The sequence below is a fragment of the Paramisgurnus dabryanus genome, chromosome 16 (assembly GCF_030506205.2).
Source record: "Paramisgurnus dabryanus chromosome 16, PD_genome_1.1, whole genome shotgun sequence".
Lineage (NCBI taxonomy): Eukaryota > Metazoa > Chordata > Actinopteri > Cypriniformes > Cobitidae > Paramisgurnus > Paramisgurnus dabryanus.
In genome coordinates, this window is record NC_133352.1 from 21,360,340 (window position 1) to 21,375,114 (window position 14,775).

The window sequence follows — 14,775 nt, forward strand, 5'->3', positions numbered from 1 at the left end:
GATTTGCTGAGCCATTAAAGTGAGTGTTTGTTTCTGCTCTTCTTTGAAGGTTATCCAACACCCTTCTGACCTGACCCAGAGTCCAACCGAAAAGGGGGTGAGAGTCCTAGACTCAGAATGAGAGAGAGAGTGAGAGAGAGAGAGAGAGAAAAAGAGAAAGAAAGAATCAAAGCATTTAGGGGAGGAGTTTACTTACTTCCTTCAACGAATTCTCTAAACTCATGCCACAAGGGCAACACACACACACACATACACACCTCCTGCATTCTCTGTCCTACAGGAGCGTTACACGGGATCATGATGATTGGTTTTAGTCAGTTTGAGAGTAGTTTTTCCCCAACTCCACAAAACACAGACTGACAGGAGCGAACACATAGCCGGCAGTCAACAGGACAGAGGTATGCCCTCTCTTTCTAGCTCTCTCAAAGGCAAATGTGCTTTGGTTAAAGTGCGTGTGTGTTTGTCAAAATTGCTGTTCTTGTTGTTTTTCATGGTTCAGTTATTTAAAAGAATGACAAGTTATTGGACAGTATAGTTTTCTATTTTAGTTAGATTTTTTAGGAGACATAATTGTCTTTAGATCTTCATCATATTTTACTTGCAGTCTCTCTCACTCTCTCTTTCACACACACTGTGTCAGACTGTTTTACAAACTTTTAAACTTTGATGTACTTATTATTTCAACAAGCCATTTTACTTACTGGGTACTAGAATGTGATATTCACCCTATTAAATTAATAGCAACAGCGGGTGCTGCTTGGGCTCTGGGGGGAGTCGTGCTATACTTAGAGTCTATAGCCTCTTTACTCATGTTACAGATTCCAGTTCTTTTCACTGACAGCCACACATTGAGTCAGTAACCCACAATGAAACCACTTTACTCTACAGTTAGGTTTAAACGTAAAAAGGACTTTTAATTAGCATGTTTCTAGACTCTGCAATGTGCTGCCAAGCCACAATAGTTTAAATAGGACAACACGTACAGGTAGTTTTGTATTGATACCTTGTCTGTGCTCTATAGATGTGCCATGGACTTGGGTTTCAGCATGGTGTGATTTTGTAAAATGTAACATTATTTGAGAAAAAAACAAAAAAACAAACATGAAATTGAGCTGAATGAGAAAAACAATTCTCTGAGTATTAAGGAGGTATGCTGAGAAAAGCCTTCTGGCTGTTTACAGTGGTTCAGGCTCACGGGATCACCACTGATTAAATTAGGATCTGACTGAGTTCTCTACAGAACGCTATGAGATGATCAGCATTATTCTATAGAGATCCTCTTTCTGCACTTAAGACAGGAAAATGCATTCAATGCAGTTTAGATAATTTGATACTGTTTAATACACTGTAATGCTGAAGAAAAAAATATGATTTATGAATATGATTTTTACTTAAAGCTTCTTTCACATATGCATTTAAGGTGGTTAATGCAGAACAGTAATGCAGGTACAATGTTAAGTCAACAGAACTTCACTTAAAGGGACATTCACTTTTTTGAAAATATGCTCATTTTCCAGCTCCCCTAGAGTTAAAAATTTGATTCTTACTGTTTTGGAATCCATTCAGCTGATCTCCGGACACTTTTAGCATAGCTTAGCACAATCCATTGAATCTGATTAGACCATTAGCATCGCACTAAAATAACCAAAGAGTTTCAATAGTTTTCCTGTTTAAAAGTTGACTCTTCTGTAGTTATATGGTGTACTAAGACCGGTTACTTTCAATAGCAGGCGACTATTTTCGGGCAGTGCGTAATATCACTACGCCTGGTGTATGTTACTTCAGCAAAGTCCTTGATTATTACGCCAGAATGAGAGTATAGTTCCTAGCCATATCTGCCTAGAAAATTGCAACTTTTAATTTTCTGTCAGTCTGTTTAGTACACGATGTAACTACAGAAGAGACCAGTTTTAAATAGGAAAAATATCTAAACTCTTTTGTTATTTTTTAGCATGATGCTAATGGTCTAATCAGATTCAATGGATTGTGCTAAGCTATGCTAAAAGTGCTAGTGCCAGACCCAGAGATCAGCTGAATGGATTTCAAAACGATAAGAATCAAATGTTTAACTCTAGGGGAGCTGGAAAATGAGCATATTTTCAAAAAAAAGTGGAATGTCCCTTTAAAGACACCTTAACCTAGAAAATGCACTTTTAAATGTGTTTCTTTTAGAAAATGAGTTGTGCAGAAACATCCTGTTATGTTACAAATCCATCTATTCTTCTTTGGGTAATCTCATTTAAACCGCAACAGTCACACAAAACAGGCTGTTGGAGATCCCCTATCAATGTGATGTCACATTGATTATGCCCCAACCATAACCGCTCACACTCCGCATTATGAGCGCGTAGTTCAACCTCATGCCAGAGACACATGTTTTGATATAGTCCAGAGGACATGTGTAAGAGCTCTACCCCTTACTTTGCATAGAGGGGAACAGAAGCTTTCTTTGCAGTCAAAGAAACACACACAAAAACAGCGTGTTTGCAGCCACAAATGGCCATGTTTGAGTTATGAAAGATCTCTCAGACACATTCTGGGGATACAATTGTACAATTGGCTATCACTGGTGCTGGCGTGGTACCCTAAGGGTACCGTTTTTTACCTTTACCTTTATAAATAGTTTTGGATCCATTGTACACTATTGTGTACCTTTAAAGGTACAGTTAAATGTTTTGTTCCTCTATGAACAAAATTGTACCACCACGGTACCTTTTTTTCTGAGAATATAAGGTCTTAATTTGAAGCCAGTAGGGGATGGTGCATCTACATTTTGCTATTTGGGAAAATGGTGGAGCCATGGCAGGCACACAGGTGGCTGAGCTTCTCTAAGAGAGACAGACATGTTAGAATGGCCAACCTGAAGCTGAATGTGAAGAAACACTACAACAGAGTAAAGTCATCTAACAATAGTTTAATAAATTCCTGCGCATTTATTTGTCGCGAGTCTGTTGGCATTCGTGTCCCTATGTCAAAAGCGATGTGAGAATGCTGCTGCTCTCACTTTCCAGAAGAGATCCTGGCACAGAGAGGCACTGACAAACCCACACAAACATGCCAGAAGCACAGAGTGCTTCAGTCATCCGCGGAGCGGACGCAGACAGGAAAGGGGAGAGAAAGCTATCGATGGAAGTTTAGAGAGTGTGCGGTTTATGTACAGAAGGAAGATGGATAGGAAGACAGAGAGGGAGAGAGAGGAGCGACTCCATCAATAACGCTCAATGGAGTTAAAGTGGATCTGACTTCACTAAAGCTGGCTCTATACATGATGGCGTGCTGCTGTTGTCCTGTACCGTGCCTCAGAAACTGCTTCTCGTTTTCAGGTTGGTCTCGTCCTGGCTTTCATAGATTTGTGCCATGAGGAGTAACTTTCACAGGGAGACGTCACAGTTTTTCTGTCAGTCATGGGTAATAGGTTTACCCATGAAGGTAATGCTGGTTGCGTACAGTACCTCCCTGATGCCTTGCTGTGCTTAATGCTTTGTTGGCGTAATTGTGTACTGTTTTACTGATAATGGCATATTGTATTTTTGCTGCTTGTGTGGTTTTAGATAATACACTACTATTTAGCTGTTGACTAATAACTAGCAAATGGATCAATTGTATCAATTTGGTGATAAGTGAGCATTTGGAATACAATGTATAGTACATTGTTTCCTTCGTTTCAGTTTAGTACGAGGACTAACAGTGTTTGTTGTCATTGTTTGCATGCGCACATTGTAGGCTACTCTCATGTTTCAGCATGAGGGCTGTAATTATGTCTTACAATTTGTTCAGGTAATGACATTTCCCTCCTGCTCATTGTCAGGCTGATTGAACATTTCCCCCAGAAGCGTCTGCTTATTTCTCATATACTTTTAATTTAATAACACTCCCCTTAACATCCCACTCCCTTTCAATAGCGATTTCATCTGCTGAGCTTGATGCCTTATGGAATGACCCTCCGTACACTTTAGCAGCCATCAGTGAGCTCTTTCCACCAAATGACATCATGACAGCTGGTAAGAGGACTTCTTGAATAAGTGTTTAGAAATCACAATGCTGTTCCAGTGTATACGTTTATAAGACCACCTATAGTTATTAAATTTGTATTCATGAAATGTTGTTTTGTATACTGTAAATGATGTACTGAGGAACTGTTAGGAACATCCTTTCTTTAAATGGACAAAGCTGGGAAAGTCATAGCCATCCGGAAATGAGAAAGAGGCTATTATTTAAGCCATCTGGCTGATATTTATAGAGCTATTATGATATGGCCTGCACATCCTGTTTATTGTGATCGTAAATAAAGTTCTGATAATTTTTCTATCTACAAACCTGTTAGCATCAATTGCATCATGTTTTGAAATGAGGAACTATATTGTCCTTCTGTTAACATAAAGGAACATGAAATGTGTATACCTGCGGACAAAGGGAATGTTTTAATTTGCCATTGTCCTTAGCCGCTGTTATGTTTTTGAGTTTTGTAGGTGTACTATGCCAGTGGTTCTCAAATTTTATTGCCGTGTGGCCCCCTTTGGGTATGGTGCCCCCCTTTGCGACCCCTCAAATATTTTTTATTTATTTAAAAAAAAACATTAAATTATAAAACATAGTGCTGTTTTCTGAGGTTTAATAATACAGAATTTATGATAAATTAATGTATTTTATAAAATGTCATAATACTGGGGCCCCCCGGCACCATCCCACGACCCCCAGTTTGAGAACCACTGTACTAAGCAAAAGCATTTTCTAAGTACTATTCAACTAACCACAATCACATTTACGTCCTGTAAAGTTGTGTTGACCCCAGTTTCCTTTGTTTTGGCATTGGAGATGAGGAAGCGGAGGCTGAGGTGGAGGCAGAAGGCACAAACAGAGAGAGTTACTGGAGAAGGAAGGAGGCATTGAGTGGAAGCGGCACCATATCTTCCGGAGAGCGCTTTTCTTCAGGTATTTGCAGCGCGGCTTTTTGTCCTGTTGACTTGGGTGGAAATAATGGCCTTCTACAGTACATAATAGCCCTTAATGGCTACACTTATTAAACACACCCTAATGACTAATGCCAGACTTCCTTAATGTGTACACTCAGTCGAATGTACTGTGAGCACTAATGGTCTGTTTTAGTGATGCAGTTGTTCGTAGTGCTGTTACCGCAAAAAATCCTATCGGCATATCTTCATGACAATTATCGCACCCTTCATCAATAGAGTAAATGTTATGGCTAATGCAGTTAATAGTAAATCAAAATTTTCTGATGGATACCTAACTATATTTTCATTTGTGTCTTGAAGATGTCATCTTATTGTTCAGTGGAAGACGACGATCTAGTGTCCAGCCTGACGGTGAGCTTCAGGAGAAGTTACGCACCAGACTCAGAGTAGTAGAAAGCAACAGCCAGGATGTCACACAGCTCTTCAAGGTCAGGCATTGAAGAATGCTTGCAAGGCATGCACTGGCATCATTGATGAACTTATTACTGAGCCATTCGACCAAAATGCATCTTAATACCAGGTGTAAACAAGCTCTTAGGTTAATGTGCAGGACACTTGCTTAATAATTAAATAAAAAAAGGTTGCATCTTGGAATTTTATACATGTACTGTAAGGTCCCGGGGCATAAGCATTAATGCTTCCCATTCACTTTTAATGGGTGACGTCATGCATTGCCGAACTGAATTGTGGATCCGTCTGCAGCGCGTTACTGCAGTTGCTTGCGGCAGAAGTTGAACATTTCTTAACTTTTCAAGTGGCAACGTGTGCGTAAGGCCAATCAGATCGCCTTATGCAAATAACCTTAGCAGAGCCAGCCAATTACGTTTATGGAAGACTGGAGCATGTGTGATTGGCCGTTGGCCATGCTTGAGACAAGCCTTCCTCTTTCGCTCTGTGTGAATGTACCGTAATGTTACTAATTCGGTGGAATGGCTCTACTTGATGAGTTACTATCAGTATTTATTCAACTGTCGTTGGTGCTCCACATGCAGGATCTGTCTGCCCGACTGGTGTCCGTTCATGCTGAGAAGGACAGCTTTGTCATTACCTTCAAGACAGTCGAGGAGATCTGGAAGTTTTCTACTTACCTGGCACTCGGTTAGTCTCAATGATTGTAGTAAAATATGATTTGTAAAACCGATCCAGTTTAATTGTTGCGCTATTGTGATCCAGGGTATGTGGCAAGATGTCTTGAGAACTTTCTCTGTGACCAGTCATTGTGGCTGGACCCTGCACTGCTAAGTGATGTAGAGATCTCTGTGACAGTGGATGAAGACCATTTAGCTACTCTCTACCTAGGACTCTTGCTACAGGAAGGTAAGAACTCCCACACCTTTCCCAGGTGGTCAACAATTACCTTTAACCAGACCGAAAATTTCAAAACTGATAAGAACTAGATACACAAGGTTAATCTTCTGCTCTAAAGTCCATCATTGAAAAACTGCTCAGAGGTCACTTTGTTAAAAAACAAGATAGGGAAAAATGTGAAGTGATTGCTGGCTCTTCTTGTTTTGAAAGATCTTTTCTCTGTTTGTGGACTCAACATTTCCTTGAATTTTGTTTATATACCCAATATCTGTCTTCTGAGAAACACTACTGGCCACATTGTCAACAACTTGCCAAAGTCTTTTCTGGCTTTTCAATATTGTAAAATTTACTGTATTCAGAGCAATTACGTAAGGATTAATTTACGACAGGCCTTTGAATTATTCGAAAATATTGCCATGCAGATTATTTTCAAACAATTATTTACTTATACCACAAACATTGCTCTGGTGCCAGCAAAAGGTTATGGAATAAGAGCAGTAAGTGAATATAAGGTATTAAATGGTCCTAAAACCGTTTACAGGTACATTCTTTGCCAAGGCTTTATGCAACAGTGATTGCAAAGATGAAGAAGAAGAGGAGCTGACCTACAGGAGGAATGACTTGATCATGATGAAAGACATTGGACAGGAGGCCATGTGGGAAGCAACACAGCTGTCCACAGGTCAACATGGTCTAGTGCCTGTGCATGACATGCAACCTCTGCCTTATCCTTTTTATCAGTAAGTAACCATGCTGTATATAGGCACATGGGAGTTTTCGGGAAAGACAAAATTGTAGTGGCAGATTGTCTGACTACATGCGCAATTGATTGGTCATCTTTGTTTGAATTATACTGTTTTTGTGTATGCCCTACAAATACAGACTGTTTTTTTCCATATAGGTGGTTCCTTAAGAAATATCCTGGAAATACAGGAGGGGTTCTAGTTACAGAAAGTCTCTTTGATCATCCTATTGGTGAGGTTCTTCAAAGAAGGATAAGCATTCCTGAAGATATCCCTTTAATTCTATGACTAACGTTTGGTGTTACTACAAATTTGTCATTCCTTTTCACTTGTCTTTCAGTGGTGGGGACATGTGTTGCCATAGTAGACCATTACCCGGTGGTTACAGATGAACTGCATTTACACCAGGGAGACCTTATCAAGATTGAAGGATTTCTTCTCAATACTCTAAACATGTTCATAGGAAGACACCTCACCAGTGGAAAAAAAGGATTTGTGCACAAGGCCCATGTCAAACCTGAAAGCATCAAACCTCTGTAAGTAAACAGTAGAAGATAGTTCAATCTTGTTTATTTATACTCATACCTGAGATTTGTGCACTTCCCTCCGAAATTTTGTTAAACCATTTATCTAACATGCCTCTCAGGGACACTGACATAACAAATAAAGACAACCAGCTGGCAAACACTATTTTATTCTGTTGACCTTTGCTGAATGTGCCTCTGTCTAGCTGGTGGTGATGTGGGCATTGGAGGTGGGGGCTAGTGGAGTTATGTGATGATGTGATGAAGAGATCCCAATGTAAGTCATGTGGTTGATAATGTTGCCTTTGTTGGCCGTTCACAGCAGTGGACAATTGGTCTTTCTGAGTGAAGAGGAAAGGGCAGCCCTGTCTAAGCTTAACCCCTGCTTTGAGCCCTGCCAGACTGATGTACTGGGTAATCTGTTCTCCACTGACATAAGCACTGTGTACAGATTAGGTAAGAGATGATGCATTGCCTCTCTGGGAGATCCCCTTTCATTAAGTGGAGATCATGTTGTATTTGTAATTTTTTAAAGGTGTTTATAGCTTTACTCTTTTATACTCAGACAGACTGGATGACTCCGACTTCCCTTATATTAAAAACCATCCAAAGTCAGGTAAGGCATTTTTGAAATTAGGAATAACACATTCCTTCTGTTATTTTCTTCTGACCTTTCTTTTACTTTATGTTATATTAAACTTTCTGACATTTACTCCTGTAACCTGCAGAGGCGAAAACTCCAGTGGATCTAAGAAAGAGCAATATGTCAGAAAAGAGTGGCACACCTCCATACCACTCGTCCCCACGGCCATCATTCTATGCCTCTCGGAATAATCTTGAGCGGGACTCTGAAGTTCTTTCCTTTAGCCTGGAGGATACCTTTAGAGAGATGGATGAATATGAGGAAGATCCCTTAAACTTCATAGATGAGGGTATCTGGGATTCTGATGAAGCAGAGAGGTCTGACCCAATCTTGACCTTCCTCAACTTGGAATATTTTGAGGACTCCTTTGAGACTCTTTACGACCTCTGCTACTCTTTCCTGGAGACTGTCTTTAATGGCCTGTCAGAGGACGAGGTTCTTCAGCATCTGGAAAACTTGCGAGAAGTAGCAAAGAAAGGCAGGATGCTGTGGGCCCACCGGCGAGCTTGCTTCCTTCTAGGCAGGCTGTCTGCCAAAAAACTAAAATACTCACAGGCACGAGTATATTTTGAGGAGGCGTTGAAAGTACCTGTAAATGGTTTTGATGATGAACCACTTTTGATAGCCCTATACACCAATCTCACCGCTGTTTATCTAAAACAGAAGATGATGGACAAGTTGCCATTTACTCTGGAGAAGGCCAGTGCTCTGATTCTGTGTCTCCCATGCCACAACTTTTGCTCTGCGGATGAGTTTGAGCTGCTTAAACCAATCATGCGCAAAGCTATAATCGAAAAGGACAAGCACCTCGAAGCTCGGACATGCTACCTCTGTCTCTCTCTCTTTCTTCGCTTAAGGAAAGTAGAGGATGCATTGCCTTTTGTGGAAAGGCTTCAGTTTCTCACCATCACTTTGTCTGCTGAGGAAGGGAGGCCTGTTGCTCCAGTGGATCTTAACTGGATGCTGTGCAGGCTTTATCATAAAAAGTATTTGCCCTTTCTCACACTAGCCTCTCTGAGCCTAGACTCAGGACAAGAGCATTCCTTGGACGATGCATTCCAAAAAATTGAACTCTTTATCAAAAATTCAGCAAGGCTAAATCCTCACTGTAGAGAAAGTACTTCAGTGCCTTCTGCACAGGTTGTGGTCTATCTTCAGCAGGCCTTGTCCATAGCTAGTCGTACCGATGATCTAAAGACACGAAGGGACCTGTGTCTTTCCCTGGCTAGTGTTTACCAGCAGAATGGAGCTCTAGAGAAGGCCGTGCCCTTTGCTCAGCAGGCAGCACAGACAGGTGGCAAAATTAATGAAGAGGAGGGCTTTGAGGCATCTGTACTGCTGGCCTGGCTCTTGGTTCTTTCAGGGGATCCCGAACAAGTTCAGTCTAACCTGCATCCATTGCTAAAGTCTTTAAATGAAACGGACAGTCCGGCACAGCGTGGTGTGGTCTACAACCTCCTAGCCTTGTGCCTCCGCAAACAGGGAAAGGTTCAGGAGGCGGCAAGAAACTTTCATTGCGCCCTACAGATTTCCAGAGAGAATGGGAACAAGCGTAATGAAGCACTGGCCCTGGCTAATATGGGTTGCTTGTCTCTATCCATAGGGGCTCCAGGACTGGCAGAGTGTTTTCTGCTTAAATCCCTACACCTGTACCAGTTTCTTTCAGAGAGCCCTACGGATGAGGAGCATGTCCAGACTCTGCTGTGGCTGGGAAGGAGCTACAAGGATAGAGGAGGGAGTCAGGAGGTCAGGCTGTGCTATGAGATGGGCCTTCTTATTGGCATTAGTGCCAACAATCTGCACAGTAAGTATACGAAGATACACATTTTGTGGGTCATGTTCTGGGTACTACTTTAAATAATAATGCATGCATAATATCAAATTCCTTACAAATGCAGGTCAGATGGTTGTGGCAAAAGTCTTAAGTCGTCATTATGGTGACCTGCTGCTATACGGACAGAGTATTGTTTACTATGAGCACTGTGTGGGGTTATGCAGAACACTTAAAAACAAACAAAAAGAAGGAGAATACCTGGAGCTCCTCAGCAACCTCTATCTTTCACTCAACACTGAGAAGTAAGAGCTACACTGTTAACAATAAATGCTTTGAATTTTGTAAATGCTTTCCATTATTGGAAGTGTTGCACTATGAAAGGAGTTAGTCATTTCAACAATGCTATTTGGAAATTGCAGGTCCTCAAGGAAGTCACTTGACTACTCAAAGCAAAGTTTAAGGATCTCCATAGATCTGGGAAAAAGACAGGAGGAGGCTGAGACATGGCTGCAAGTGGGCCGTATCTACTATCTGATTCATGAGGATGAACTGGCTGACATGTACCTTCAGGTAAGACAGGATTGAAAGGGCATATGTGATGTTAATGATTGTGTAGCTTTATCCTTTTAACATATTACAAGTATGTCATCACTTCAATCATCATTATTTGATAATCAAGAAAGTAAGATATTACTGTATAATATAAGTCTCTATCTATCAGTTGTTGTAAAAAATGTTTTCTCAATAAACAATGTTTACAGGCAGCAGTAAAGACAGCACTGAAGATGACTGACCCGTGCTTCGCTATGAACATTTATGAAGAGGCAGGAGATGTGTTTTTCAAAGGACACAGAAACCGCCTAGCTGCCTTACCTTTCTTCAGGGTAATTTTGATCTTGATTTCACAACAGATTTCACCACGTAAAAATATTTTTTAAGAACCAGTGATAGAATTGGATTAAATAAGTGTGTGATACAGTATGTGACTTCACATGGTTTCATACATAAGCTTCATTTTTTTGCTGTGTTTTGTTTTTACAAGGATGGAAGTCTGCCATTTGCCCGGAGCATTAAGGATGTGCACTCCGAGTTTAGGCTGCTGAGTAAACTTACAGAGCTCCTGATGCAGCAGAAGCAATATGAGGAGGCACTGCAATATGCCACACTCGCAGTGCAGGTTAGCACCACTACTGGTAAGACCCTTGAACTACTTGGTTTATAAAGAAGTTTCTTGAATATTTTCAGAATTATTTTATACAATTTTAAAGCTAGTATTGTTTTCTTGTGTATCCAAGGACCACAACTAAAACAGTAAGCAAAATATTAGCATTTTGTGAATAGAACTTGATTATTTGTTTTTGTTTTGTTTCTTGGACTATGAAGCCACCTGGTGGAAACACTTGCTCTGTACAACAGGGGTTTTCAAATTGTTGTTAGCCAAACTCCCTTGACCTAAATTATTTTTTTGAAGTACCCCCTGAGATTTATAGTAAATATTTCAATAATTTAATAACACATCTGCATGTTTAACATTTAGTCAGTTTTGAAGTAATATTTAACATATTTTTGTTATTATTATCCGTTAGTGGACATTCATCTGGTATTTTGTTTTCTGGTATTAAGTTCTCAGTTTTTTGATGTTGTAGTGTTGTGCAATGGTCAAAAATAAAAGATAATTTTTTGTTAGTGTTTTATTTAATTTATTTTAATTTTATAATAATGTCATCATTTTCTCATCCTTGTGTTGTTCTAAACCTGTATGAATTTCTTTTATCTGATGAACACAAAAGAAGATATTTTGATAAACGATGGTAAGCACACCGCTGACTGTAACCATTGACTTCCATATGAGGAAAACAAATACGATGGAATTCAATGGTAGCATCAACTGTGTGCTTACCATAATTTATAAAAATATCTTCATCGTTTATAACATATACTTCCATAATAATTGTTTTTCCCATTATTGAAGTCAATGGTTACAATCAGCTCGTGACTGCTCATCCGAGGGGCGTAAATTTAAATTAAGTGTTCAGAGTGTTATGTGTGTTGCTTGCCTTTTCAAAATATATGTTTGTTGCATCATGTGAATGATGTGCATCACTTGTTTTGTCAAAATAAGTGCCTGCTGCACACGCGTCAAAACCGTTTATGAGAAAAGAGACGCTCACGTTCACAAAATACACACAAGACACTCCCTTAACAGTAAACTCTGATTATGCATGAGATAATGCAAGTATCTGGCAAATGGGGGCGTCTCTTTTATCATAAACCCTTTAGACGCGTCTGCAGCAGGCAGGATTTATTTCATCAACTCACTCAACCCACCCCTCCCCATTTCCCCTGCGATCCACCAGGGGTCCGCCAACTCCAGTATAGGGGAAACCCTGCTCTACTGTACAACATTCATGTCCAATAGTTAATGCAGTGGTTAACACAGTGGTGTATATTTAAAATAAGGAAATAATTGCATATAATAATTTCTACATCTATGTGTATTTTTTACAGGTGTGCCTCTGAATGAGAGAGCGTCCTTCCATCGTCTTGCATCAGTTTACTACTCTCTAGAGAAATATGAGATGGCTGAGAACTACTACCTTAAGTCTGTTTCACTCTCGTCCAATGAACTTGAACATCCCATTGAAGTTCGGTACTATGTTAAAGTCTACTGTAGATTGGCTGATCTGACACTATACAAATTAAAGGTGAGACACTTGCAATGCAAACATTTCACATACAGCAAAAAAAATATGACCATCGCAATACAATAAGCATGGAGGTGTCTATTCCTGCATTCTTTCATTTAAGTCTGTGGTAGTTTTTTTTAGAAGAAAACAGCCAATTAAAATTCAATTAAAATTAATAAAAAAGTTCCTGTAGCGCAGTTGGTAGAGCATTGCACTCGCATGCAAAGGTTATAATTCAATTCCATGAACATACATACTCATACAGCATTATGTAGATTTAATGCTCTTTAATCTTTTTGGATAAAAGTGTCAGGCAGTCTTTTTGCCAGAGATTTAAAAAAAAATGATGTTGGTATTTTTGCCTCAGGATGCCTTTGATGCAATGGGCTACTTCCACTTAGCCCTGGCGGCGGCGCTGGAGGACAAAGAAAGCCTGAGCACAATATACATCATCTACATGAAGCTGGCAGAGATCCATGCCAACCACATGCCCGATGCTGAGCTATGTAAGACTTATATGGACTGCGCACAGAGTCTGAAGAGAGAACTGGCAGGATATACAGACTCTACTGATCCACATACGGATCATGCAAATGCAGACTGTGTTGAGTTTGTCACTCAGACCAAACCTGACATGTCAGACTCCAGCAGTGGCACAAAATTCAGCGTAGCTGATGCTTGCCTTACAATCACTGACCAGGAGGAGTCTGAGTTGGTCTCTAACATCAGTCACAAAGAAGACATGGATACTAGATTATCTGAAAAAATGGACTCAGGGCCTCCCGATCCAGAGACTATTTGCACAGATGAAACAAACCACACTAATGGAAGTACATTTGCAGAGGGTGTGACGTTTATAATGTAGATGCATGTTGGATGTGCAAGTATGCAGCATACCACATTTTTTGGGCCATATGTTCACTCTAAAAGCATTTCTTTAAATACATTAGTGCAATAAGACTTTATCTCGTTTAATTAAATGTTTTCTATTGCTTGATAGTGTTTCAAGATTAATTTGAATGATTTTGTATAATTGTAAATATGTATATTGTATCACTGTATATTTATATTTGCGCTGGCTGTCTGAATCTGCTGTTCAATGTGCTTTTTTGTTTTGAGGGTTGTTAAAACCTCTAATACATTTTAATTAAAAATATAAAATTTCTATAAATTGCCCTGAGCAAAATCCTACACAAAATCCTCATGCTTGCAAGATCATCACCCAAATGGTGTAAATGCATTACTTTCTGTGTAAAATCTACTATTACAACTTAATTTTTTTGCACTTAAATTTACTATGGTATAATCGACTTGTAAATAAAAGTTGATTATACTTAAAAATGTAAGTACAAAAAAAAATGTTTACAGTGTATGCTGACATACAGTAACAGTATTTTCTTTAAACAGTAAGGCTAGCCTTTCCATCACACTATCAGGAGAAATGAACAATTTTGTGACTATAGCCTACTTTTTAACCAGTGTGGCCTGGTGTCACAGACAGGGCTTATGGTAGTCCGAGTTTAAGGCGGGCCATGGCAATCTCTTTACTTTGAAAGTCCCACGATATTCTCCTGAGACCAAGCAATTTATTTCGGTCCTCTGTAGTTGGCATGAGTTTCAGAGCGCTAAGTCAAGCACAATTTATTCAATCTATTTGAATCCTAATGTCCTGTCAAGATGACATCCTGTGCTTTCTAGTAATACCAAATTATTTGTGTGGATATATTTTAGAGAACACAAACTCTCTTTTCAAAATAAAGACAATTGTAATTTCCACATTTTATGGCAACAATGGAAGTAAGTAATACTTTTTTTGCAGAGTACTGTATATGATGTCTTCATAATCATTAATAGTTTTTTTTAACATGAGAGACTAGACTTAAAATGTAGCAGTATTTCAGAAATGTACAATAATAATTCTGACCCTTTCGAAACAACTTTTATTTGATGGACACCAGGAATTTGTTCTTACGTTTGTTTTACTTCTTGTAATAGGCAGCTCTATCACAGATGCTGAGAAGTTGTTGAATAAAATAATTTGTAACACTTTACAATAAAGTTGTATTCGTTAACATTATTAAATGCATTAACTAACATAAACCAACAATAAGCAAGAAAGTTTA

General features: G+C 39.4%; 1 protein-coding gene across 5 annotated transcripts; it reads left to right on the forward strand.

Annotated features, from left to right (window-relative positions):
- The first annotated feature begins 219 nt into the window (after positions 1-219).
- sh3tc2 (SH3 domain and tetratricopeptide repeats 2) lies at positions 220-13,823 on the forward strand. Of its 5 annotated transcripts, XM_065272283.2 has the most exons (19): positions 220-398; positions 3,324-3,429; positions 3,903-4,001; positions 4,816-4,932; positions 5,274-5,401; positions 5,966-6,071; positions 6,147-6,290; positions 6,823-7,021; positions 7,183-7,256; positions 7,365-7,560; positions 7,871-8,004; positions 8,114-8,164; positions 8,277-9,995; positions 10,090-10,267; positions 10,385-10,535; positions 10,727-10,849; positions 11,008-11,158; positions 12,474-12,670; positions 13,020-13,823. In XM_065272283.2, exons 2-19 carry the CDS (start codon positions 3,405-3,407, stop codon positions 13,515-13,517), a joined length of 4,290 nt encoding a protein of 1,429 aa, XP_065128355.1. In that variant the 5' UTR covers positions 220-398; positions 3,324-3,404; the 3' UTR covers positions 13,518-13,823. The 5 variants fall into 5 exon arrangements, with proteins under 5 accessions (XP_065128355.1, XP_065128369.1, XP_065128373.1 ...); XM_065272297.2 differs by lacking the exon at positions 3,903-4,001 and having other exon boundaries at positions 221-398; XM_065272301.2 differs by lacking the exon at positions 3,324-3,429 and having other exon boundaries at positions 221-398.
- The last annotated feature ends 952 nt before the right edge of the window (positions 13,824-14,775 follow it).

What these genes read in the sequence shown, in the direction of transcription:
- sh3tc2 (XM_065272274.2), top strand. Translation starts at nt 3,266, where the DNA reads ATGATGGCGTGCTGCTGTTGTCCTGTACCGTGCCTCAGAAACTGCTTC. An exon ending in AAACTGCTTCTCGTTTTCAG is followed by an intron (nt 3,324 to 3,902) that starts GTTGGTCTCGTC and finishes CCCTTTCAATAG; the next exon opens with CGATTTCATCTGCTGAGCTT. An exon ending in CGGAGAGCGCTTTTCTTCAG is followed by an intron (nt 4,933 to 5,273) that starts GTATTTGCAGCG and finishes TGTGTCTTGAAG; the next exon opens with ATGTCATCTTATTGTTCAGT.